Source organism: Heloderma suspectum, chromosome 1, assembly GCF_057233095.1.
Source record: "Heloderma suspectum isolate Gila_16-S chromosome 1, 16-S_ref, whole genome shotgun sequence".
NCBI lineage: Eukaryota > Metazoa > Chordata > Lepidosauria > Squamata > Helodermatidae > Heloderma > Heloderma suspectum.
The window spans coordinates 274617658-274645567 of record NC_139458.1 but is presented as its reverse complement, the minus strand read 5'-3'; the positions used below and the strand labels follow the sequence as shown (position 1 = coordinate 274645567).

Sequence of the window (27910 nt, the reverse complement as noted above, 5' to 3'; positions counted from 1 at the left end):
GGAGATTTAGGGCAGAGAAAAGGAAGTACTTCTTCACATGCTGCATTGTTAAACTATGGAATTTGCTACGACAAGATGTAGTGATGGCCACCAACTTGGACGGCTTTAAATGGGGATTAGATAAATTCGTGGAGGATAATGCTATCTGTGGCTACTAGTCATGATGGCTATATGTTGCCTCCAGCATTGGGGCAGTATGTCTCTGTATGCCAGTTGCTGGGCAGCATGAGTGAGAGGGTGCTATTGCACTCTGCTTCTGGGTGACCACTGTGGGTACAGAGTGTTGGGGACTAGATAGGCCTCTGATCTGATCCAGCACAGCTCTTCATATGTTCTTATAGATTTAAAGAAAGTGTAGACCTTCTCCTGTATTGCATGGCTTAATTCAATTGTTTTAGCGTTGTTTACTTCTCTGGTTGTGGCAGACTATTATCAAGATAAGTAAGTTGCCACTTGGGATAAAGTATTTTGTGCTAGCATGATTATCAGATTTTTTTTTGTTTACCGCAAGTATGTATTGATTCAGTATAGTCTATCATGGGCTAGCTTGCTTTACATTTCCTAAACTCTTTCCACAGTAAGATCTGTGTGGTCTGGATCAGTGGATGGTAGTTCGTATTTACTGAAAAGGAAGAAAGGGGACATGAGAATGTCAATGCCAATGACCTTGGCTTTCTGCTATTTGGCATTGCTCTGGCTGAGAGAATCAATGACGTTATCGGATCTCATAAGGTAAGAACTATGCCTAATGAACTATTTTGTTTTTAAACCTACTTTCAGTTTTGCATGCAAGTATAGGTTTTTTATTTCAGTAGGAAAATAAGATAAGATTGGCTGTATTGTATAAGGCTTGCAACATTTTTAGGTCAGTTGTGAATAAGTAGATTTACAGTATTCATAGGCCACATTTTAACAGTGAACACTTCAAAAAGCAGATTACAAACACAAGTAAAAATTATTCATACAAGCAGTAAAACAATATAATTTAACTAATACCAAAAATTAAAATTAGATTTAAAAAGCAGTCTTTATTAATCCCTCAACACCCAATGAAATGAAAGTGTTCTCACTGGTCTGTGAAAAGAATCCAAGGAAGTACATGTATGGTAGTCCTGGAGAAGAGCATTCTGCAATGATATCTTGGTGGTCTTCAATGTTTTCAGACCTGGGACCCACCTCTAGCCTAAATATGCATTTTGGAATCCAGTTCTTAATTTTTTTCCACCATAGATGTGTATGGATGTAGTGCTACTGGTGTGGCCCACCAAAGGTCAGGCTGCGACCCAGTAATGGGTCCCAACCCACAAGTTGAAGACCAGTGAAATATAGTCTTCAACTTGTGGGCTATCGGCACATGGCCTCTAGCGTTGCTTTCAATGTTGTCCCTGGCTACAACTTTTAGAATGAGGAACGTCTGAAACAAATTCCCCCAATTCAGAAATCCCCTAGCCATTACCAAGCCAAGCCCACCCCCTACTCTGAATTTTGGTTTGGCTCCTAATGCTCAGCACCAGCCTTCTCATCTGCCAGTTTTTCCTTCTTCCCCTTCCCCACAATTTGAAAAGAGGAGGGCAATAGCTCCCAAAGCTAAATCTGAAATCTGCATTCTGAGCAGTTTCTGTGGCCTGAGAAGTGTATCTTTTTCCTCAGTTCGTCTTTACTAATTGAGAAAAGGGGAATAAAAACCTACCATTCCCAGAGTTAAGCCAAGGGGTATTTCTTTGAAGCAGCTCCTACCTCTGTGCTGATTGATATTTCTTCATGGGCCCACCCACTTCCCCCACTGGGTCCAAGCTGCATGACACAGCCATGTAACCGTGCAGTATTGGCAGGGTGTGAAGGCTGGAGGGCTGCAGCAAGTCGTCTTTCTTATTGTACTCTGGCTCTCATAAATTAAGGGTAGTTGAAATGGAATATTTAGCAGGGATTAGAGATTTCAGTCATGTACTATGTTGTTTTAGCTTTGTAACTAAATTTTGCTGTGCATATTGAACTAAATTGCTATGTACATACTGATTTTACTTCTATCCCTTTCACTCAGGCTAGTAATGGATGGTCACATTCCTTACTTGAATGCTTATAAAGATTTCCCAGAAGAGATGAAGATGTATGGAACTGACTTCAAGATCTTTCATGTACAGGTGATTTCTGTTTATTCATCTGCCTTATGTGATACTGTTTATCCACTACATGCATGTATAGTGGCTCTGATTAATTAAAGTAGATATTCTTAAGTGATTTCACAATTTTTCAAAATACTGGTAGCAGTATTTCTCTGCTTACTATTTATATTAGGATTCTATATTTGGTAGAGTTATTTATTACTATTTTGTAGTGTATCTTCTAAGGCCCATAAGCAAAAATGACTGGAGCTTATTTCACCTAGAAAAAGATTGGTGGTTAGGTCTCTACATCAAAGGCAGGGATAAATCTACTATGCTATTATCCTTACTATGGTGCTCCTAGAGACGATGCTCCATTGTGTTTTGGGACTCTGCAGTTCTCATAGTGCTTCAAGTTTTTCAGCAACATGTTTTGCATTATTGTGAATAGTACTCAGCAAGAATGCACTTTAAAGGTGTGCAAAGGTACCTTTTTTTAACCTCAGATGTGTTGAGCATGTGCAAGAGTGAGTCTTGTTCACAGGAAAGACTTGATGTTGAACTTGAACCCAAGTTTTTTCCCCGCCTTCCTGGTATGGAAAGTGAATGGTAATTTAAGGGATCCACTTCATGTGCAATGTGGTAAGTTTGTGTAAAAAAAAGCTGTCTTGTAACTTTCTTGCATTCTCCCCACCATTTCATTTACTTTACTTTGCTACATACACCTGCGTGTTCCCAGGTAGAGGGTTTTTGCTGGTGGCTAGAAGGGCTTCTGTGTTTGTTTGTTCTGCAGTATACTTAGCTTTACTGGTCATATATGTGGAAGGTTTGTGATGCCTCCTATACCTATGTTTGTTACCAGGTACGGGACAGGGGTTGAGGTGGGGTGGCACCAACAGCTTCTGCTTTTTGCACGTTTTTGTCATCAAGTTTTGCTGCTTCTCTATTTCATTTCAGTCATTTACCTGGCTTTGATATCTCTGCATGTTTGTTAGCCGGGGGGAGGGTGGCAGCACCTGCTTTTTGTGTTGCCAGTTCTACCATTTTCTTTCTTTGTCTTTCATGTCCTTCAGTGCTACTGAAGGACACTCATCACTGTTGCACAATGGGTGCCAAAAATCAGAGAAAGAGCACCGAACTCCCCACCAAAATATTTGTTTTATTTATTTAATTACAACATTTGTATACTGCTCCACATCCAGACAGATTCTGGAGCACTGAACAATAAAAATACGAAATAGGGTAAAAGAATAAAAGACCATGTTAAAATAATCACTATTTTTTAAAAGAAACAGAGTATGAGTTCCTCTGCTGAGAAGTTAGCTGAACTTACTGATGATCTTCATTTTCAAGATCTGTTTGAGGAGCAGCTAAATGTTTTCTCCCAAGTCTAATATCAAGTCCATCAGCAGGCTGAAGAAAGCAGAAAAGATGTTTCCATTGTAGAAGGCATGGAGATCCCAGTTGTGCCAATGTAGCTTCCTCCATGAAGGCCTCATGTCCTGCTGTTGGGCTTCCAGTAGATATCTGGTTGGTCACTATGGGAAACAGGATGCTGTGCTGGATAGGTCTGTGCTCTGATCCAGCAGGCCTCCTCTTACATTATCCAGGCCTTAGTGCCCATACCACCAAGCCACTGGGAATCAGCTGCTTCCTCCTGACTCAGTCACCTACAGGGACCTCTGCATCATTGGCTCCATCATTGGGAAGTGCAGCAGATTGGGAACCCTCAGTGAATCTGGCAAAGAAACTCAAAACAACTTATATTTGGGAACACTTTTCACTAACCCTAGAGGACAGCTTTGTTTTTTCTTGCAAAGTTTGCCAGGTAACAGTCTGGTTGTGGAAGCCTGTCAAGCGATTGTGTATTGTGATAACTGCCATCCATGAGCATCTGCAGGCCAACCACCCCAAGCTGGGAAGATTCCTGCTGACAGTCAGGGCTGTGTTCAGGTCTCCACCATCCCTGCCCCTACCATTGCAGCCGTCACTGGTCAGGCCCATACAGATGCTTGAAAAAGCAGTGGAGAGGAAGAAGCCTTGACATCCCACAAATCCTACCACCATTGCTCTTGCCACAACACCAGTTCCCATCCCTGCAGTGGACATGTTTCCCTTCTTGCGTGTGGAAGAGAAATGATCCTTAGGTTTACCGGACACAGCAGTCCTGAAATGGGAAGACCCCTCCTGCCACTGTTTTTCAAGTAAAGGTGTGTCAAAGCTCACTTCAGTGGTGGCTGATGAGGTGATCAAAGGCCTTGACCAGCAATTGCATTATTACCATTGATATTATTTATTTATAATATTTACACATCACTGATATAATAAAATCTCTAAGCAGTTTGCAGACGAAAATACTAAATCACTGTTAAGATTGATACATAATACAACATAACAATAAATAGTTACAACTTACAGCAACAACAAACAAATAAATAACCACTGATATATAGCCAAGTTCCAATTGCAGACGTATTTGACACTGACTGTGTGTTGGATTGTGGACAGGAGCAGGATTCTGAAGGACTTCGTGTTGGTGACAGCCCTGCTCATAGGCAAGCATGAGAGACCCACAGAGCTGAGCGTCCTGCCAAATGGCATTATGCCGGTGGCATTGTTTCTCTTGCCTTTATGCAAGCTGTACTGTTTCCAAAAATGAGAGGAACAATTATTGCCTCTATGCATGCCATAATAAAATTAATGACTAGGCATTCTGTATAGATGGGTGAGGACATGTTGAAGTCGCTCAAAGTTTTGTTGTGTTTACCGTGTGCTCATCACATTCAGTCGCATGTGCCCATAAGAGGACCAAGCTCCTCACCTTCACCTTGCCACTCCCCAAGATTTCTCAAATGTTAGTGGGAGCCATTGTGTGTGCTGCAAGCACCTCGTTGGTCATTTATCATGTGGAAAAGAAAATACGTAACTGATTAGTACTAGCACTTCTTCGTCAAATCTTATTCTCACAAGGGGACCCTGTAAAAGGTGGGGATCTTACCCACCTTTTGCAGCACACTCTTTTCCCCATCCCCAAATCCTGCCCCTCACCCCACGAGATTTCATTCTCGCCTCTAAGCAAATTTTGGAGCCCTTGTTGCTGCCACAGCCAGCACTACAGAAATATGGCACCATTGCAGTAGGAGCACCATGGGAAGAGCCATCCACCACGGCTTCAGATGCCATGGTTTTTGCAACAAGTAGGAGGTGGGGGGAAACACATTTGTGATAGTGTGCCACGCTGCTCAGCGTGTAGCTTCGGAATTGGCTACCTCCACATTTTCCCTGAAGAAAATTTCTCTCTGTATTTAGGACGCTTCCATATTGTTCCTGCAACAGAAGTTGGCCTAATAAAAGGTATTGCTTGACATTTATCTATTTATTTTAATAGGAAATAAATACAAATAATTAAAATCTCTCAATCATTCTACAGCTCCAGTCAAACTAACACATTCAAAATATAAGTAGATAAATATCAATACTGTGAGTATATACCTAGAATAGTAATATTATAAAATTCAATCAAATTTAAACCTTCGAAGTATAATATTTAAGCAACCTTAAATCATACCCAGCAATACATATGAATTAACAGTATCCTGGAGCTTGTTATTCTAAAAAGAAATTAACAGAATCCACCTGACTCATACGTTTACAGAGAGAAAAGACGTTTTCCTGCTGTCTACAACAAGGTTCAAACTAGAGAATTGAATAGAAACCTTGGGATAATTATCTGTAGTTCATGAGCTTTATAGATCATTCTATTATATACCAGAGGAAGCCAAAACCTTACTATATTAGTCTGACATATTCTAAATTCCTGCCTACAAGTCATACACCTTCTTAAGAATTTTGAAGAATAATACCTATTTCCTTGTTTGGCCCACTGCTGTAGAATTTCATCCACCTTTTAGCTATAAATGAAGCTTTTCCGTATTTGAATCTTATAAATACTGTGGACATAAAAATGGCTTTTAACTATGAATCATATTGCATATATTTCATATACTGCAGACTTCATATGGCATATTCATCTCAAAGTTTCTGATGAATGTTATGTCTCAAAAATAATTTCCTTTGTCTGTGTTTGCTCCTTAAGCTACTTTAACTACAGACGAGAAAATGTACAATGGAAGATTAAAAGCATTTGATACTGCTTCCTTAAACGTTCTCCAGGTTTTGTTGTTTGAGAAATGGAGGAGGACAGACAGCTTGTTAATTAGCTGTCATCTTCCGTGTGCCTCACCCTCTCATTTTAGATTACAAATTCTTCCTTGGTGGCATTCACTTTTGGCCAACTCACTGAAGAGAAGAAAACTTCCCACTGGATCTTTTGGGAAGGAACAGCCAGGTCTGAAGATGGAATTTAATATAAGAATCAAAAGACTTGGGGTAGATCCACTCATGCAGCCATTTTTATTCCACTGTAATGAAATTGTTATAGACTGTAACTGGGTCAAGAAGTAGACAGTTCCAAAACACTGGATTGATGAGTGCGCGTGTGGGTGGATGTGCATCACACCCCACCCTTATGCCTCTTTTCCCTGACTACCACAACCACTTTCCCAAGGGTTTAGAACAGGGGTTGACAGTTTCAGCTTGCCGCCCTCCAGATGCTTTGGCCTACAACTCCCATCATCCCTCACCATTGGCTGTGTTAGCTAGGGCTAGTGGGAATTGTAGGCCAAAATATCTGGAGGGCCACAAGTTGCCCACACTTGTTTTAGAAGGAGGAAAGAGGGTTAGCTATCACCCATGGTTCTTATCTGTGCTGCTTCTGTTTCTGAAAGAAGTTCAGGAGATTCTTCCTCCTATGACTCTTCCAGGGAGCTCGCCCAACCACACCCATTTCCTGTTGTACCCCACGTTCCATCCATACTTGATGAGTAGGTCCTTGTTTACACGTAGGCCTTTACTTCCAGGCAGGCTCTTGGCTTGGGGAATATTTTGAACTATAGCACTAGTATCCTCCCCTTCTTCTCAGGTTGACTTCTGGAAAGATACTGCCACCTGCCTCTTCCATGGATGAGCTGTTGCTGTATCCATGGTCCACTGCTCAACTCCCCCCCCTCCCCAAGTCTTGTTCACCCTTTTTTCTTGACATCAGTTCCACTTTACATTCCGGGGTCTTGATGTGTAGGATACCCCCACACACCCCTTCCCCCTAGTCAATGTGAATTCAGCAAGTCTCAAAATCAGCAACTCTGATGATTGCTGTGATTCCTACATGCACTGAACTCGTGCCACAACCCAGTTTTGTGTCAACTGTTATTTTTAGTTGGACAGAGATGGTTGTGTGAGCCCAGTGTGTGGTGGTGGTGATGATGTACAGGCAAATAGGATATTCTAGATTCTGGGTTAAAAAAAAACAACTAGTTACCTTTTCTCTCTAATATGCAACATCTTTCTTTCATTTAACCAGAAGGGTAATGAATCTCTCAAGGATGTATGAATTTTGGACTAGTCCTATTTACCTGTCATATTTATATGAGATATACAACACAAAGCATTTGTGTTCACAATTTCCCCCTTTCTTTCATGCCTTAATTAGCAGCTTCCTTGTCTGTCTGGTTAGCGTTTGGGGACTTGAACCTCTTCTATTCACTCTCATGTTTAAAAGAAAAAAATCAACGAGGGATAATGAAATATTAACAGGTGTATATGTAGTATCTTATTTTCTCTCTTGAGCTGTCTTCAGAAATGACAATAAGCAAGGGTGAGGCTCTTGAAAAAGAGCTGAGGAGGAAGTTCATTTCTGACATTTATTGTAATCAGGTCTGTCATGAGAATCTGCTGTTGTGCAACAGAAACTCTGGCTTGTTCTTGCCTGTTGAAGCATTGCTTAATAGAGAAGGAAAATGGGCTTACTGAAATGTTGGTCAAATTCAACCTAAATTTGTCTTCTGCCATTGTATTTTGTGTGTGTGTGTGTGTGTGTGTGTGTAGAAAGAGAAAATATGGGAGATCTGAGCTAGGGTGTCTTAATGGTCGTGGCTCTGTGTGCTTCCCTACATATTTGCTTGTTTGAAAATGTTCACCCAGATCTGTCTCACAGGACTATATAATGATCACTCTGTTCTGCCCAGAAGTAGAATTCATGTTGATTAATATGTAGATGTGTGAATAATTTAGAACTGTATGAATACTATACACCAGCTCTTTGCTTATGGCCTGATTGCATGAGTTGATCTATGATTTGAATTGCATGAGTTGATCTGTGGGAGACTGTTTGGGTGTGTGTGTGTGTGTGTGTGTGAGAGAGAGAGAGAGAGAGAGTGAGAGAGAGTGAATGAGAGAGAGAGAGAGAATGAGAATAGTCATACTTATGGTGTGTGGCCTTTTGGTATCTTCCAGACATGCTGATCAGTGAGTAACATTTACTCCAAGCTGAATGTGAGGATGGGTAAGAAATGGGGAGGGCACAGTTTTAGCCGCTGAAGTCATATTGCCAAACAGAACAGTGTTGCTGCCCCAGATTCAACATCTTTTACAATCTTTTCTCCCCTAGCCAGACCTTGGTCTCTATGGCTAATGCTTTTTATCCCAAGATAGTTTGATTTCATTGGTATTGCCGGTCTTGGCGGTTTCAGGTACAGAGGAAATGGTGGATTTTTTCCCCACTGTCAGTATGTTACCTCCATGGTTGAGTGTTAACGTTCTTCATGAATTGTTTATTCTTTGGAGCAAGTCAGGATATTAAGCAGCTCTCTAAGTTAAGCTGTAGGCATTTCACCCACACATTTGTTCTTCCCTGCCATTTGTTGCCCTTTAGTAATCCAAGGCACACCCTCCGTTGTTACATCACCAGGAACATGTGCTTTGTAGTTATTAGGTTTAGAAGATACATGTTCACCCTTTGCATCACTGCTCTATATTTCCTAAACATTCCTTTCTTCTTCTCCATTTCTTATTAGGTTTCTTAAAAACCTAATAAGAGAGCCAGTGTGGTGTAGTGGCTAGAGTGCTGGACTGGGAATCGGGAGATCCGGGTTCTAATCCCCACTCGGCCATGGAAGCTCACTGGGTGACTTTGGGCCAGTCACAGACTCTCAGCCCAACCCACCTCACAGGGTTGTTGTTGTGAGGATAAAATGGAGGAAGGAGGAGGATCATGTACGCTGCCTTGAGTTCCTTGGAGGAAAAAAGGCGGGATATAAATGCAATAAATAAATAAATAAAATAAATAAAACCAATAAATTCCATTGGGGAGGGAAACAAATATCTTTCAGTGTTGGGCTGAATGTGGTACAAAGTTTTTAAAAAGAAACAGCAGTAAAGCAATTTTACTATTAAAATATCACTAGTGAATTAAAGTTGTAACAAGATGTGTATATATAACGGGCTACACCCACAGTCTCCTAAAGGAAATCAACCCTGAGTGCTCATTGGAAGGACAGATACTGAAGCTGAAGCTCAAATATTTTGGCCACCTAATGCGAAGAGAAAACTCTCTGGAAAAGACCCTGATGCTGGGAAAGACTGAAGGCAAAAGGAGAAGGGGACGGCAGAGGATGAGATGGCTAGATAGCATCACCGATGCAACGAATATGAACTTGAGCACGCTCCGGGAGAGAGCGCAGGACAGGAAGGCCTGGCGCGCTATGGTCCATGGGGTCACGAAGAGTCGGACACGACTGAACAACAACAACACCCACAGTCACACAGGCAGACTTTCCCTTGTGCTGTGGGACTCCCCCTTGCTCTCTTTCCCCCCACAATCTGCTCTGGAGGGTCCCCTGATATTCTGGAGCAGGTTTGGGGGGGTGCATGGGGTGGAATCCCTTCTGTCAGTGGTTTCTCTTCTGCTGGCAGATAGACAGCACTGGATACAACCCTTCAGAAGGGTAGGCTTTTAGAGGTTCCTCTCAGGGAAGGAAAGAAACTCCACTAGCAATGAGCATACGATTTGACTGTATTTGGTTTGGTATGTTATTGTCAGTTGTTTGGGGCTTCCTTTTGAAAGCAAAAGCAGGGTACAAACATTGAAAGGAAATAAAAAAATAAGCCATAAAATATCTATGTACACAGAGAATGAATACTGATGATGATGAGCATTATTTTGAAATTTTTGACATCGTTCATGTTAAGGCATTTTTTTTTTTACTATGAACATTTTATTGGTTTTATCAATCAAATATATATAACATATTTTTTAAAATAACCATCAAACATAATCTTTTAAAACTAGTAAATAGTAATCTTATACTCTGTTCAGCTGGAGACACCTGATAGTTAATGTGTGTTTTTTTCTAGAGAGTTGTAGGTGGTATGATAGAGCTATTGTTGCCTGGGGTGTGCATACTCATTTCTCTTCTCTCACTGTCATTGCTGGCTAATGAGGTTTTTGAAGCACTACAAAAGTCTGCCAAACCTGTTTGACCAGAGTCAATAGTAGGACAGGAAAAATGTATACATACCAAAGGTAGCAATGGCTGTATCACAGTAGTTTTTAAGAGAGTTGAAGGTGGTGTGATAGAACCATTGTTGCCCATGTTGTGTACACACTCTGTCCTGTTTTGTGTATTTGGAGGACAAAGCATGCTAATGAGAAGAGGAATGGTGAGATGTAAAGCTCTACTTATTTGAAAGATGGGGAACTCCTTCTTCTGCACTGCATTAAGTATATGTATTTCCATTGCCTGCACCAAAAGTACATGGTTGTAAAGTGGTTCTAATAAGGAGCTGTACCTTCAGTGATGGATAGCCTGGGCATTGTTATCTATACTCTGGTAACACCTGGATTAGACTACAACAATATGTTGTACATGGGGCTGCCTGTAAAGACTACTTGGAAACTGCTGCTCTGCTGTTGACTGGAACTGGGCAAATGAAACATATTTCACCAATTTTCAGCAGCTTCACTGTCAGTTTCCAAGCACTCAAGTGCTGGTTTTAACTCTTAAGGCCCTATATGGCTTGGGACTCAAGGACCACCTTCTTCCACAAGAACCTGCCCTGTTTCTAAGATAGTTGTCTGAGGCCCTTCTCCAGCACCCTCGCCATCAGAGGTCAGGTGACCAGCTGCTGGGGAAAGGGCCTGTTTAGCAGTGGTACCCTATTTATGGAATTCTCTCCCCAGGGAGACTGGTGCCAAACCTAATTAGCCCATAATTTGCTGGGATGTACTCTGTGTGAGAGCTCCTTCCACTTTGTATAAACAACCTATGAACGCTCTGTTTGTAGGTTGTCAGCATGATATCTGAACCTGAATCCAGATAACAACAAATCATAGGTTAACTCTGGGTTGTTTAACCCATAAACAACCCAGGATGTGTGGGTTCAGGTGTCACTATAACAACCTATGAGTGGGGCAATTGTAGGTTGTTCATGCAGAGTGGAAGGATGAGCGTGCGGTGCACAGCCCCACGAATTGTGGGTGTGAACCAGGTCACTACCTTGCCATAAGGTGGCCATGCCTTTGAAAGGGGAAATCACAAAGAAGTCGTTTCTGGAAGTATAATCAGCCCCTTTCCTCGGGATCTACTTCATGTGACACACAGGCTTAGATAAGACAGATAAAACGCCCTTGTGAGCCAGTATGTGCTTTTAATATTTTATGCTTAATAGCAAGGTAGGAATAGATCTACATAACTTATTGTTCTCCTGCTGTTGAGTTTTAAAGATTTGTTTTACTCTAGTTTCTCCTTCTCTCCTTCCCATCCATCTTCTCTTAGCAGTACTGCATTGTTATAGAACCATGGAGAAATGTTGGATATTATGCACAGGATGAAAGACTCCTTGGATGCTTTTCAAAAAGCGAATGCTGCCTTGGGAAGATTATTTGATGCAGAGCTGGGAGGAAAATTGCTGAAATTCTAATTTTAGTGGTTTTAATGGAGGACAGTGAATTTGGATCCCTGAATAGTGGGCCTTTTCCCATCAAATACCTTGAAGATCCTTTCAAGAAGGGATGTACTTTTAGTAGTAGTGGTGGTAGCTTTTGTTGTCTTGTAAGTTTATTTTTCTTCTGCCATAGGTGGTAGCAACAACAGCAGAGCTATTCCCCCCCCCACAAGCCCTGGATGGAGCATCATTTCAAGACCATTGAGGAGGAGATGGTGGCCACCCCAAAAATACATTAGCCCCTGTTGGCAGCCACTATTTCCCCTCATAACATCCGAGAACAATGATGCATCTGGAGCTTTTTGATGAAAGAAAATGGCACCTGGGCCAATGAGAAAGAAGCTTTGGTGTTACTGCTGCTGCATGCAGTAACAGAATAGAAGGTGTTTTTAAAAAGAAATCCACCACCACCACTGCTTAAAGGAAAGTATGCCCCTACCCTGAACCTGGTGGTTGTAGTGAATTGCAGTGCTTCCCTCCAAGTTAATGAAATGGTCCCCACTTTCACCACTGAAAATAGGAGCGGGGGATTGTGGTGATTTTTTTTAAAAAAAATCTCACTAGCATATCATTTTAAAGAAAACTTTCACAAATATCTGCACTAAAATGGAATTTAAAAGATGTGCAGATTGTTCCTTTCCATACTGACTCAGATGGAAAGATTGCATATTTATTGATTTATTTGCTTTATACCCCACCTTTCGACCCAAAAAATGGGGCTCAAGGTGACTGTAAAGCGTACAGATGCTTTAAATAAAGACATGAGTTTGATGGGATTTATGACTCATACACAGATACATGCCCTGTATGTGTGTATAGGGTTGCAGCCTTAGAGGCCATTGAAAGTGTGAAGGTAAGCCTAGAATTGTTAGAGCAGCCTTCTCCAAAATGATGCCCTCTAGATGGTTTGGACTACAACTCCTAGCATTCCTGACCACTGGCCATGTTGGCTGGGGCTTATGGGAGATGTAGTCCAAAATTATCTGAAGGCCTCAGGTTGTGGAAGGCTGTGTTCAGTCAAGAAGTTATCAGAAAAAGAGAATTGAATTCCACAAGCACAGTAGTGTGTGAGGCCACAAAAGAAAACTGTGTATCTTTTGAAAGAGCCTGGTTTATGGTGTCATTCATGTTTTTTTTTTCATAGGCTGCATCCTACTTCATCAGATGCATGAGTACACAAAAGTAGGATGAAACACTAGCAGGCTGAAGTGAAATACAAAACAAGGGAATAATTAGGAAATGAATTTTAATCTGATTTGTATTTTATAAATGTCAGTCTACAAAGTATTGAGTCACTAAGTCATTAGTTTCATGTAACAGTTTGGTTGTAAATTTTGCATCTGGCGTAGTCATTGGCAATGTTGTTGGTTCTCTTATATAATTGGCAACTGGCTACACTAGCTTTGTTGCATCACAGTTTTCTGTATTCCAATACTGTATAGTATTCATACTCTCTGTGACAGATTTGCCTTTCATTGCACATGTCATACTGAAATTGTGGGGTACTTCCTACTGAGCGAGAGTCCTGAAATACATGTAGTCCAAGAATTACTAGAAAAATCTAGATATACGACATTGGTATACTTCTCCCTAAAATCACAGTGGGGTACACAAAAGCACATCCCCAAAATTTTAAGCTATTCTCACACAAGTTACTAGTATGTATAGAATTCATAATACTCTAATCATTAGAGAGAACAGAGATATTTGTAAGTATCCCCATAGGAACAGATTATGAAGTGATCCTCCCCTGTAGTTCCCATAAAACTGAAATGTGCCACATATGTAGCCCAAAGTTACTAGAAAACTCTGAAAGCTGGGCACTTTTACTGCTAATAGTTAACTTGGGGCATGAGATTTACCTCGTAAGAGAGGCCAGCTCTTTGATTGATTTTATTTTATTTGTACCCCACCTTTCTGCCAAGATAATGGCACTGAAGCAGCTATACCATTCCAACAATGCTCTGTTGCTTATTTGCATGCTAAAATCAAACTTTAGACACACGCAAGGTACAAGCCTACAGGAACAGTGGCGGCTGTCTGGACTATCTGGGCTTAATTCTCCCCTCATTTTAAAACCTATTTACTTATAGTATTTATGAGTCTCCTCTGCTTTAAAAAGGTCCTGAGGCAATGTACAATGACAACACCGTTGTTCAAACATTTTGTTTGCTGTAGCTTAAGTTCCATGCTTGTCCAAGTCTGACAGCTTATATACATGTTCTCTCCTACCCTTTTCGTGCTGCTCCTTTCAGGTTATGTGACCTTTTAATTTTTTTTAATGTTCTAGTCTCTCTCTCTTTGTTTAGGAAAGTTATGTTTTTGGCATACTGGAGAAATCACCTACATACATAGAAACCTCTACTTTGTCTTTAGGCAGCCCTGTTTCACTGCCCTACTGCAGGGGTGGGCAGAAGGTAGATTGCCAGGAGTTTGGGACGTCAGCTCCCAGATACCCCTGCCAGCATAGCCAATGGTCAGGAATGCTGGGAATTGAAGTTCAAAACACCTGGAGATCTACCTTCTGCCCACCCCTTCCCTACTGGATAGCACAGGATCACCAATTATGTGTGTAAGCATGTGTGCACACATATGTAGGTACACACAAACACGTGAAGAAAAATCACACTAGGCTTCTACCATCAGTAAATACAGACCCTTGACTTCACCCCCCCAGCTATCTGCATGCTTGTGAAGGGCGATAGGTATTCACTGATAGATATATGATGAACATCTCAATATTATGTATTTGACAGAGGAAGCGTTAGACTAGCCTTGGGTAAAGTAAATGTGCTCCTCTCCAGTTCCTGCTTGTTCCAGTTCTATTTAAATTATATGGCTGAGTACATACTTAGGTTATCATAGAATCATAGAATAGTAGGGTTGGAAGGGAGCAGAACAGTACCTGTTTTTAGTTGGGGTGTGACCATGACTGTGTCCAGATGGTAGAATCATCCAGTACTTGAAAATTACTTGCCATTTTTTTCAATAACCTCCACATCATTACCATAAAATTAAGCCCTGTGGCAGATTAAACAGTATGAATTGTTTTCGTTTTAAATAAACAGATCTGAAAACAGTTTAACAGTTACTTCTTGGAAGTAGTTACATTGTTCATATGCATGTTTAAGAAAATGGTCATTTGCAAATGTCATGTACACTGCTATAATTCTTTTCATGTTAATTTCAATCAGGGTCTCCTAAAAATAGCAGTGCTAGGGTGGGATAGAAACTTTGGAGGAGTGTGAGGATTGTAGACAAGTTGAGTGGGGTGAGAGATTGCACTTCCGAGTAATTGTGATGAGACCAAGCAAGTAATTTTGCCACCTCACATAGCTGTCCCATGCTATGCAAGTGGTGTGGCGTTGCAGAGAATCTTGGGGGCATTTCTTGGGTTGGATTCTGCTTCACCACCAAGGTATTGAGTTACGGTGCAGTCAGCCGGTGCTGGGAAAAGAAAAGAGCCTTACAGTGTGCTTAAATTTTTTAAGTGTGAAGTTTGATTAAAAATGGGGTTGGGGAGACAACTACACCCTTGTCTAGGCTATTCACTGGTTAATTTGGTGGATGTGGCTCACCACGTGCACAGTGCTGTCAATAACAAAAGCGATCATTCTGCATAAGATATTTTCCCATCTATGCTAGGACATGTGGGTAATTTGTAATGCTACTTTTCTTTCAGCTACTTTTCTTTCATTCACCTGGAGAAAGGACCTGACTTTCTCCATGGAAGCTCCATGGAAGAAGTTTCTGCAACTTCCCTAGGGAATTTGTTCCATTGTCTCTAGCTGTATCTTAAATAAGGATTAAAAAATTGCTTTGAGGCCATTGCTTCCCTGAATAGCCCTTATGTGCTTACTTTCTAGTGTGTTGTATTGGATACATTTCTGTTTCAGCTTATGTCCGTAGGAATAAAACTTTGCCAGCAGATTCAATTCAGTAAGCTACTTGAGTGTTTTTTCTCAGTTGCATCCTGAAAGGCACATATTTTTAATGTTTCTTTCCAAAATATTTGAAAAGGTATGCCTTTAGGGCTCTTATGTGTGGAATATCAAGGAAAGCATATTGCTTCCAACTTGTGGCTTTCATCATTATTAAATCCTGCTTTATGGCTACTGTCCTGAAATGTCTGAAGACCAACGTAAACCCTGATGTACAACAGTCCAGTAATACATGTATTACTTGTTTTTCAAGAAAAGTCCTTCAGGTGGAAAGGTTACTTTAGGGGAAAAAAACCTTGCTTTTCTGAAAGAGTGTGAGCCTAATAGAGCTTGTAAGCATTTACATGCACGAGTAAAACGTTTTGCTGGAATTACACACACATTCTCTGGGGCCCAGAGAATGCTTCTTGTTTAATGGAAATGTTACAAAAATGAAACTTTTGAATGGATGTTTTATTGCCAGAATCCTAAATGAACTTTTGAAAAAAGAAACATGTTAAGTTGCTATACCGGATCAATGGTTTGGATCCAAGGTGCTGTTGTGCATGCAGAAGGCACTTGTGGTTGGGTGGGTCTCCCTTTTTTCCAGTTCTCCCTTTCTGCTCCAGCCCCCTGTACTGCACTGAGTGCTGTTCAAGAGAGGTCCCCTAATCTTCAGGAGTAGCTTTTTCGGGCTACAATGGGAGGCAGGAAAGGCCTGTTCTGGGCGCAGCATGTCACATTTTTATATGTTTAATTTTGTTCTAGGTTTAAATACCAAAAACCTAGGTAAGTATCCAATAAAAACAAAGTATCGGATAAACATGTAATGAGGCTGTAATGCAACCTGAAGTTAGCTAAATTAAAATGGAATTTATTAATTTTTAGTCCTTTTATATTTGAAGGATTATTGTTATTCTCTTCCTGTTCACAAAACTGTATGAATCAATGCATTAAAAGCTTGAAGTTTCTGCTATGCCTTAGGCACAGTTTGAATTAAGCTCCATTGAAAACAAAGTTATTCGTTAGGATTAGGATGTAAGTTTTGCTGAATTGTAACTCCCTTTACAAATACGGTTTTTAACAAGTATGAAATATGTGTCTTAGATTTTGTATTACAAATATTACTTTGTGCCCAAAATACTCCATTGTGCATCTTCCTTGAAGTAATTAAAAGGACAAAGCTGCAATGTTGTGCATTTACAGAACTAAAGTGGTTTTACTTAACTGATAATAGATCTCATGGAAATGTTCTGTTCTTCCTGTTGTTGTATTTATATTTTGGTTAGGTGTTGCTCAAAAGAGAATAATGACAAAGTTCCAGGGCAAAAGAGCAACCCTGTGTCATATTTGGTGCTTCGTAGAGTCACTAAGAAACAGCTCCGATTTCTGTATAGACACAAACTGTGTGTTCAGTGGGATGATAGTGTTGCAGGAAGAATTCTAGATTTTAAAATGCATCTTTTAATACTTTCCATATTTTTTTTTTTAGTCTTGGCCTGAGTACGAAGATGTTCATAAAAAAATGCATGCTCTTGTAGAATACATAGAGCTACCTTGTTTTCCAGAAATAACAGACAGTAGCTTCCTTCATCCAAACATTCTCTGCATCAAGTATTTGATGGAAGTTAACTTGCCTGGTAAGGGCACATTTGGTTGGGATGATATGTACCTATTTAATAGTGGTGTACTTGAACACATTTTAGTAGTTCGGATGTACTTCTTGATCAGAATGTTATTTGGGGGGAAGACTGGAAGTTGAATTGGGGGGGGGGTCACTTGTGGGATGCATAAGCAATCGCTGTGCCTTTTGGGAATCAGAAATATAGGCAGGCGACCACTGTACGTATTTCAGGCTGTAGACACTGACAGCCCGGCTGAAATCCAATGAAGTAGCTGATTCACGACATCCCTGCTAAACTGGAAAAGTAAGAAATTTTGTTCCTTGTGTCTTTGCAAATACCTGTACAGCAATGCAAGGATGGCGGCTACTGTTAACTTGGTGTAGAAGAAAAAAAATGAAGGTCCCTCTTTTTTTAATGCTAAAATAAAAGCTAAACCATGGATCATTAGCACTAATGCTGCTCAAACCTTATTTCTGCTGTACATGAAGACATCAACAGACCAACATTAAGAATTATAGAGTCCATTTAATCTTATCCTGTTTAGATCGCTCTCCTGCTAAAATCAATGAAACTTTACAGTGCTTAACTTTGACTGGATTATGCCCAAAGTAACTAGGATAAACTGAAGCTTGATCATTGAACATACAGTGTTCAGGGTGCCTCCTGTATACTTTTATACAAATGAAAAATTTGGTTATATATTGGACATATATTGTAAATGTAGTAAATTGCCTGTTTACTGCAGAGTGCTGCAGGATGAACAAGTAATACTTGTTGAAACTATTTCAACATTAACTGGGTGGGAGCTCTCCATGCAGAATCTCATTTGTTTTAGTGGAGCACGAGTCCTGAACGTGTTTATTTGCAAGTACGTTTCATTCATGTTGGTAGAACTTACTTCCAAGTGAGCATGCTTCAGATTGTAACAGTATAGCTGCTTCAAACTTGACAAAATCCCTACACAGCAACGTGAGAATTAGTGTGCAGCCCATGTGGCAGATTGTCATGGGTGGTGATCTACATGCAGATATGCTAATTCCTTCACAGAATTTGCTTTCTGCATTGAAAGTTTATATCGTTTGAAGTTTCCCGCATTTTATAATCTTCTCTTATTTCAGATGAAATGCACAAGTGGACTTGCAGAGTGGTAAAAAAAACTGGTGTTGGCAAAGCAGACTTCCTGACGCTTCATCCTGGAAATAAATCAGCTCGGAAAGTGAAATATGATATTCTTGCCATGGCGGTTGTTATAGTGGTGTTGAAAATTCTGTTCTTGCTGGATGACCACTATGAGTGGTAAGTGTGTATTACTGCATAACAAACAAAACTTAGTAACATATTGCGGGCTCAGAACCACAAAAATGTGAGATATATGTTCTCCTTAACTACCAAGGACTAAACAAATGAAAGTTGGATTAAGTGAGATGTAACATATCACTTGCTTAATATTAACATTCCATTGTTTTATCTGTGCATGATACCTAGAATTCCTTTTGCCATTTCCCGCTTGGTCAGTGAGAACAACAGTGGTCATTACAGCTCTTAAAAGGTCTGGTTTTATTGAACATAGGGCTGGTTCAGATATTTCTTATCCCATGTGGAAGCGCATAAAACTTGCATTCCAAGCAGCAGGATGCAACACTTGTGCTGCATTGACCACACCAGTGTCACACCTCCCTGATGACAGCAGGTGCTGCTATGGAAATGTTCAGTGAAAGCGGGCAGACTCTTGTTACAAAGCCCAATGCAAATTGAGAACCACATACATGGAAGTGGGTTTTGGTGGCCTGTGCATGAGGAAAAGCAATGTTTGAATCTTTTCACATTAGAAATAAGGCCTTTGAATGTTTTGGCTAGAATCATTCAAATTTTAAATATGTGAATAGCTTGAAAAATGTGGATCGTGATTCCGATAAACAGTAAATCTGATTAATGTATTTTCAGGCTACTAGCAAACTATGCTGAAGAGAGAAACAAAAACAATGAAGAAGGTACCAAGCATTTTAAGTTTTACAATACCAGCTATTTTTTTGAGATGCTAGTGTATATGTGAGACAGTTGTGAAGTTTTATTTGGTACACCATGTGAATTGAAAAGAAGCTGTCAAATCATTCAAATGTATGAAAGAGAGGACAAAATCTGTACATGAAATGAAACATCTGATGTTTACATATGGCTTCCAAGCTGCATCTGAATAAATGTGGTCACTTAAATTTTAGACTGATGCAGAAGTGGTATATCAAATGCCAATAAACTAACAGATTTGTTTTTCAGAAATGTAAGAGTTTCGCATGGGTGACTGCAGATGTAATGTAGCCTATTCCTTAATTGCAGTAAAGGGATCAGGGAGTGACTACAGCAGGGGTAGGCAACCTGGCAGCCCCTAGATGTTTTGGACTTCAACTCTCATCAGCTCCAGCCAGCATGGCCAGTGGCCAGGGTTTATGGGAGTTGTAATTCAAAACATCTGAAGAGCACCAGGTTGCCTACCCTGGGCCAGAGGATCATGTGCTTCCTTCCTCCCTCTCTGCTTGAATGCAAATTTCCCTCACTTTTCTGAGCTGGCTTCAGCCATGGTTAATACTAAACAGTTAACTAATAGAGCTGGTTTGCATGACCCCACTTGTGTGCAGGCTGATTTCCCTAATTACCCTCGCCCGGTGCAGGTTGTCATGCTGTCCAAACCTGGCGAGGCTGGGTGGCTGGGGTGGTTAACAAACCACCCTGCAAAAGACTGGGTTCTGAGTGGTTTTTTAACCACTCCAGCCACCCACGCTCACCTTGTTCAGACATCACAACGACCTGTGCCCAGCAAGGGTAATTAAGGAAACCAGCTGGCACATGACTGGCATGCGTGGGGGTGGTTAACAAGCCACCATGGCTTATTAATCACCCTTGTGTCATGCAACCCAGTCATATACTAATGTCTTCCAGATTTTGTAGGTCAGTGGTAGCTCTTGTCCCTCCAAGGGGTATTACAGGGTGGAGAAGACTATTGTTTCATGGGGTAACAAAGCAGATTAAATGTTTTTGGTGTAGAGTACAGTGCAAATCATGTAGGTCCAGTCCCTCCCTTAGAGAGAACATCCATTAGAAATTGGACTTATGGCTTATGGATTTCTGCTAATACAAACATTCCCTTAAAGCAAGATATCCTAGAGTATCAAGAAATAAGGGCAGTACTTACCACAGTTTGAAGGAAGTCAGTATAGTGTGGTGTGTGAGAGCTTGGGCATCAGGCTAGTCTCGCTCAGCCTGCTCTACTTTGCACAGTTTTCATTAGGCTAAAACACTGCTTTTATGTTCCTTGAGCAAATAGAGGGGTAAAAATTAAGACACAACACATTAATTTTTACTACAGGCTGTCCAGTTTTTGATATTGGAAAATGGTACATTGTTGTAAAGGACGCTTTAGATTTGGAGCAGAAGAAATTTAATGAAGAAAGAATCAGGTACGTTCAGAGATCTTCTGGTTTGGCTTGGAGAAATGCTAGGTGACTGACAACAGTGAATAATACTTGAGGATATGAATTAAGATTTGTACACCAAAATATTTGTGTTAGGAAATCTATTTCTTTATGTATAAATATTTTTAGATATATTTTGGTGGGGTCCTCTTTCCACTTGTTATACCACTGCTACTATTAAAAAAGAAGAAAAATAATGTCTTGAAGGTATACTGATTTGTAATCCATGTCGTTTGGGGGTGAAATAAAAAATGTGTGCCTTGGGCCTCAACTAGGTAAGATGATAGAGATCCATGTTGCATTGCCTCTCTTTAAATTTTTGAAAAAAATAGCCACAGGAAAAGGGGAGGTTTGTGATTCAAGTCAGGACCATGGCTCTGTGGGGAAGGGGGTTTAATTATTTTTCCCCATGCTGTTTTCCCAACCCAGCAGCTGTTTTATTTATTTATTTATTTTATCAAGTATTATATTCCACTTTTCTAGGCAAATAGCCTCCACAAAATGGCTTACAATATAACCACACTAGAAGGAGTAGATTTTAAAAGAATGAGTTGGATTCAGATTTAGGCATGGGCATTTAGTTGGGCTGGTAGAAGCAGATCTCCTTGCCCCCTCCTCCCCTGAGCAGCCCCTCAAGTTCCCCAAAGTTGTTACACAGAGTAGTGCAGGGGGCTGAGGAAGGAAAGTGCAGAATCCCTGAATAGCAAAGTTACCTTCCGTGAACAGAGCCTGCCCCATTCTGCAGGATCCTCTGACTATGTAGAACTGGGGTGGGTGGGTAGGGGGTGCTGCCTTGGCAAGGGGATGTTCACTGCCATCAGTCCTGTTGTGTGTGCCTAAATCTGGATCCAACTCAATATTATAAATTATCATACAATCACAATTTAAAATATAAAACACGTAAGAAATGCGTTAAACATAAGATTAAAAACATTAAAAAACATTCCAATCCAGATCAGCAAAATTAAAAAAAACCCAGAGCAATAACAATTTTAAAATTCCAGACAAGCATCATTAATTAAAAGCAGATTGGAATAGCAGGCGCCGCTATTTGACTTGTTAGGGTACCCATTCATTTCCCCTAATTAATCACACAACAATATTAATTGAAAAGAGTTCACTATTTGCATTTGTGGTAGAATGATGAAATCAAACAGGTTGTGATGTTAGGCTGTTCCAGAAGACGTCTAGTGCCTAGTTAAGGATATGGCTGTTTGGGTTTCTTTAGATGTATGGTGTGTCTCCCCCAGCACCAATATTTCAACTTTTTCATCCGTAGGCGTTTATGGAGATGTGAGAAACCACTATTATATGCAGCCATGAAAAAACCTGTTGTTCTCAAGAAAAGACGTAAGCGTACATTCTTTTACTCTGCCTGCCTAAAGCAATGATCATAACACTTTTTCTCAGTCAATTTGAAATGAAAACGTGTTCCTCACTAGTTTTTAGAACCAGATTACCAGAATGTGTGAGACATGACAATGGTGCATAGGGGGGAAGGGGCAATCATTCCAGGGCAAGGAAGAAGGAGCAGAACTGCCCTACTCACATAAGTAGCCAGCTGCCCTAACCCTTACATTGGCAAGCGTATGTAATAACTGAGCCTTCCCTTAGAATAATCACAATCGATGAAGTCATTTTGGATTATCTTTGGGTGAAATCCAATGACGTTTTTCTGCTGATGGAACTGCTTCTCTCAGCAGAACCAGGAGGGGATGATTCCCCCTGCATCCTGTAAGCCCTCAAAATGTTCTCTGGAGAGCTGGGGGACGCAGCAGATTTTGTGGGGGCACAGTGGGGCTGTGAAGAAAGGAGAGAGGGGAAAAGTCTCATTGTGTGAGCGGACGTCTGCAACATTGGCTTCCACCCCTTGCATTCTTCCTGGCTCTGCCACCTACACTGGGAATAGGTGGTTGCAACATTTGGAAAAGGGGAAGACTGTGCCATACTCCTGTCATGTTCACACAGACAATGCCATTGTTGGGGTAGTATTCTCTAAAGAGCAACTCACACTCCTCTTTCTTCTTCAGTTTAACTCTTCTCTGAGTGTGACTGGTCCGAGAGTTGAAAAGTATTTACGTGTTGAGTTAAAGTGCCTGTCATGAGACACCCAAATTTTTCAGGAAGATTCTTAAGTTTTGTTAACACTTTACCACTTCTAAACTTTGGGAAGTAAATTTTATACAGCATTTGGGTGTGTTGTGTGAACCATACAGATGGTTTGGGCTTTATCTACTTGAAACAATCTTAAAATGTTTTGTGGCTTATTGTGGTGTTTTACTTTTAACAGAAATGGTAGTGGACCTTCAAAGGCAATTCAGGGCACTGTCTGGCTCCATAGAACCTACCGAGAAGCCAACGCCTTCAGTTTTCCAGCTAAATTGGACTGAAGAAAACACAGCACTGAACTGTTTTCATGGGCACAGTCTTGCTGGAGTCTTGCAACAAAAAGGCGGCATATTTACAACTTTGAACAGAGACTACTGGTTGTGTACAACTAAGCTGTGCAAGGAGAAGTAAGTATTTGACACCGCTATTGAAAATGTGTGCTAAATGTGTTGGTTTAAAAATCAATTATATATTAAAACATTTTGTACAAATGGGGAATTGTGGACTCTGTAGGCTTGAAAAGGCCTACATAAAAAGTAGCACCTTGTTACCTTTAAATTATGTTAAAGTGTTTGCATCTTTATTGGATTTCTCTTGAGTTTAGAAGAACGATAACAGCATTGTGAACCTAAAAATAAAGCATTGGTGATAGAATTCACTGTTGAGATAACAACACAGGAGAAGAGGGAAATGCCCAAGTCTCACTTCACTTAATGAGTGTGTTTTGGTATGGGCCCATTTCCTTTGCTGTGGAAATGTTGTCCTGTGTTTTATCATATGCAATAAAATAACATTATAGACAGTGTAAATCAAGACATAAATGTTTAATGTCACTTATTTCCCAGTATAATCCATAGCTTGTAGTCAGGTTTTCAGTTTTGGAGGAAGAGCCAAGACAAGTCTCTTCTTTTTTTCCCTTAAAAACCAATATATATATACACTTCTGGATGAACTTTTCACAAACGTATTATTTTGAAGGAATGGGGTGTCTGTTTCAAAGCTTTATTTTATCCTGCTTTTCTGTTAGTGATAAAGTGTCTTATAAGTTGAATAAGAAAGTATAAAATAACATATGTAAAATAGTATGTTCAGACAGCCATGTGTGTGTGTAGAGGGGGTGTGGGGGAAAGGGAGAGAGAAAATTAAACCAAGAGCACACAAGTCATAATGCACTCCAACAGAAATATGAAGCTAGGGGGATTTCCCTTGGGAGAGTGCTCCATCGCCTGGACACCCCTACACAAAAGGCGCTATTTCTAATTCTGCAAACAGTGGCAGGCCAAGCAATGGTGCTTGGAATCCAGGCAGTCTTGAGACTACTAAACACACTGAGTTGTTCATGTGCAGCAATTTTCTACATGGATCAGGTAAAGGTTTTGCACCATGCCACTGTAAATTGCCAAAGTTGGTGGTTTTCAGGAGCAGTGAAAACTGGTGGATCTGCACAAGAGCCACTGAACACAGCTTGTCGTGTGGAGCAGACTCTTTGCAGTTTGTGTTTCAAGCAACTACTACTCCACCCATTCCCCTGATTTTATGAACAGGACTTTTGAGTTGGCTTAAAGGTTTTCCACATTCATGAATTGTATGACCTTACCCAAGTTTCTGTCCTGGAGAGTATGGCTTAACAGGGTTATTCTGGGGGCAAGCATAGCAAAAGATTGTAAGTGCTATCTAAATGTTTAGTTGCATTGGTACAAGAAGAGCTTTCATTAGCATTATAGGATAGGTCCCTTTTTCTGGATGTTGTAACTCAAAATCAATTTGTGATATTTTTCTCACTTCTTTTTATAGGGCATGTGGTCATCTGGCACACTATAATGAATCAGATTTTCCCCATACTTACCAATTCATGTTAAATCTTCTCTCCTTCCTCCTGCGGGTAAAGCCCGCCCTCATCCATGAAGAAGTGTGTGCAATAGAACATAAACTTTTTCACTCACAACTTCGTAAGAAATCCAGAATATTCAAAGTTCATAACAGTGGAAAGTCTTAGACCAGAGACTTATCTTGAAAGAGTGAAGATCTACAGTAACTAAAATAACCTATACAGCTGATCAATGAACTCCACTAAAATCATCAGATGAGACAGATGTACCCATTCTACAATTAGTTTATATTTGTCCTAGGTTCAGATACCATAGTCCCCATCCAACATTGCATGGTTTGTTAAGAGTGGAAACAGTGAGTTTGAGCACTTGCTCTGCCCTCTCACTTTCGCTTTTCCTCTTAGGCCCCTGACTTCATAGAAGACTGCCTGGTTTGTTAAACCACAGTTTCCTGTATCACCCAAACTGGGAAACTGTGGTTTGAACATTCCCCAAACCCAGGATTTAAAAGCAGATTTGTTGGACTGGAAATGTGACATCTGAACTGGACCTTGCAGTCCATGCATATTGGGAAATTGCAGAAAAGGATGATATTTTGATACAACTAATTACCAAAGACTGTTTTCCCCATACATATGCTATCCATATATTTGCATATATTTGGGGGGAGGGGGTTCTGTTAAAAAGGTAGTCTAATTTACTGCTGCAAATATAGATTCTAATATAGTGAAGTGTCACCTTTTGGAAATAAAAATATTTTTTCAAACAAAATTGTGAAGTTGATGTTCAGTTTTCTAATGGTATAATCTTACAGTTTTGTGGCAGCTTGCTACTTTGTAAGAGGAAGAGGGTGATCCATAAGGCAGAGAGCTATCTGCTTCAGATGGCAAGTTGTAGATTATTCTATTTTTTTAAATCACAGGTGGGAATGGTGGCAGGGGGAGCGGCTTGAATTTTTCACCTTAGGTGCCCAAATGTCTTCAGCTTCCCTTTTGTGGAATTCTTTAGTTCATTAGAATATATGGCATAGGAATGCAGTGTAATGGTACTGAACAAAAGAAATTCTTGCATATATCTTTAGTTCTGTTACAGTGAGCGCTTTCCAGTCTTAAGGCTGCCTAAGTGTGACCATATAAGGTTGTGTGCCTTTCTGCATCAGCAATGCATAACCTTAATGTTCTTTAAAAAATGAGGTGCCTTTTCAGATTTTGGCCTGGACTTTTAAAACAGAAGTTTGGTTAGTTTTTTTTTCCACAATGTAAATGAATAAATGAGTGTATTTGTAGTAATATCATCTCTCCAGAGACTAAAAGGCTATTGCTTACCTAATCCACCATTCACCCCTTTAGATTTCTCCTCTTGGCTTTCCCTTGAGCTCCATTGTATCGTGTTAAGATTTACTGTTCGATGATCCTGTTCCCATTTCCAGAAGACTAATCCTGATACATTTGTTGTATTGTCATTTGTTCTCAAGAAACTGAGGAAATCTGATCACCAAGACTGAACAAGATAATATTTCCCCAGCACAGAAGCTGACAAATCATGTACAATCCTGAGTACTCTGGCTTTTTTTAAACGTTATTTTGATTAGAGAGAAAAACTTGAAATGTGTGGGCAGTATCTGCTTAAAAGCTCTGGATAAAAAGAAAATAAAACAGATGTGTGGGCAAGATTTTCACCAGTTATAAGACAACAGTGCTTCTCTCTTCCTCACCCCCAAACTCACATCCCTTTCTCACTGCTCTTTCACTTGTATCGTCTTCCTACGTGGCCTTTTTACTTGTGACCCCTCCCCTTTACCACAAGACATTTCAAATACTGCAGGTGGAAGAAATCAATGTTTATGAAATTAGCATAACATGAAACTGGTCAGAATTTGTTTTGGTTTTTTCCTTGATTGCCAATGGATAGCTTTAGTGCATTTTTATTTCCATGCCTTTCCCCTCTCCCAATTATAATTATTTACTGAAGATATTGTCCAGAATGATAGTGTAAATTTAGACATTACTAGATTCAAGTTAAACTACCCTGTTTCAAACACAGTGTAAAAGTGTGCTACTCTAGTCTAATTTTAAAGGCTTGTGTTTAATTGCTTACCCCCTTTTGAAAAATGATGCATACTTAATTACAGGTGCAGCTTTCTTTTATAACCACAGTAGTGAAGTGTATATCCTTGTAAACTGCCAATCTTGTACAAATCCTGGCCCCCAACTGTGCTGCTTTTTTGACACTGGAGCAACCTAATATAAAATTCAGTATACCGAACTAAATATCTGTTTATTTTGCAGCCCTTGTGTTACTTGGCCAAATAAGGTAGCAGATATTTAGAAGTAAAAGGTGTTATACTTCTGTCAGTTACTCCCAGTTTGATTACTCAGCACTTTGTCCCTGTAATCATAGCTAATAGGCTTATGAAGCCAGGCTTACTGAAATGGTAGTTGTGCTGAGCCTGGGACACAAATGCTTTGAGTCCAGTCAACATTATGTATGCAGAGGTGGAGTTGCATTTCTCAAGCAGACAAATGGGGTTGGATAGCCCAAGGGTAGGGTGTGTACCTCCAAAACAACAGCTTTAACTGCCTCTTCTGTTTCCATTTAAGTTGCAACTCCTTGTTCTCTCTTCCCAAAAGCCTCTAGCAAAAACCAGCATTTTAACTGTGCCTTATGTTTTCCTTTTTGTAAAGGACAGGATTCTTCGATTATTAAAAAAATTCTCTCCCCACTAAGGGACCTGAGCTCTATAGATGTCCTTTTTTTTTTTTTTTTGATGAAGGCCATACAACATCAGGTAATGCCAGCATCACTCAATACCACAGATGATGTGTAGTTGTATTAGCAGGGATAGACAAATAGAGAACAACTTTGGTTGTGTTAATGTTTAGCTTGTATGTACTTCTGATAGTACTCTTGATTTATACTTGTGTGCTAACTTCAACACTGGTTGCTTCAGATATGTCATATTGGTAACCAGTACTTCTAAATGTCTCTTGTTTTTCCCCTTAATTAGGGACAAATGTA

At 40.2% G+C, this 27910-nt stretch overlaps 1 protein-coding gene across 2 annotated transcripts in view; it reads left to right on the top strand.

Moving 5' to 3' along the window:
- Positions 1–27154, top strand: part of TAF1B (TATA-box binding protein associated factor, RNA polymerase I subunit B) — a 40051-nt gene extending 12897 nt beyond the window's left edge. The window contains exons 7-15 of one of the 2 annotated variants that reach the window (XM_084826662.1): positions 579–732; positions 2042–2141; positions 17355–17502; positions 18606–18783; positions 19432–19478; positions 20849–20939; positions 22234–22304; positions 23245–23470; positions 24858–27154. In XM_084826662.1, coding sequence (XP_084682788.1) covers positions 579–732; positions 2042–2141; positions 17355–17502; positions 18606–18783; positions 19432–19478; positions 20849–20939; positions 22234–22304; positions 23245–23470; positions 24858–25059 — 1217 coding nt within the window. In that variant the 3' untranslated portion in view covers positions 25060–27154. The remainder of the gene's footprint in view (positions 1–578; positions 733–2041; positions 2142–17354; positions 17503–18605; positions 18784–19431; positions 19479–20848; positions 20940–22233; positions 22305–23244; positions 23471–24857) is intronic. The other variant, XM_084826663.1, reaches the window with a different exon arrangement.
- Positions 27155–27910: the final 756 nt, after the last annotated feature.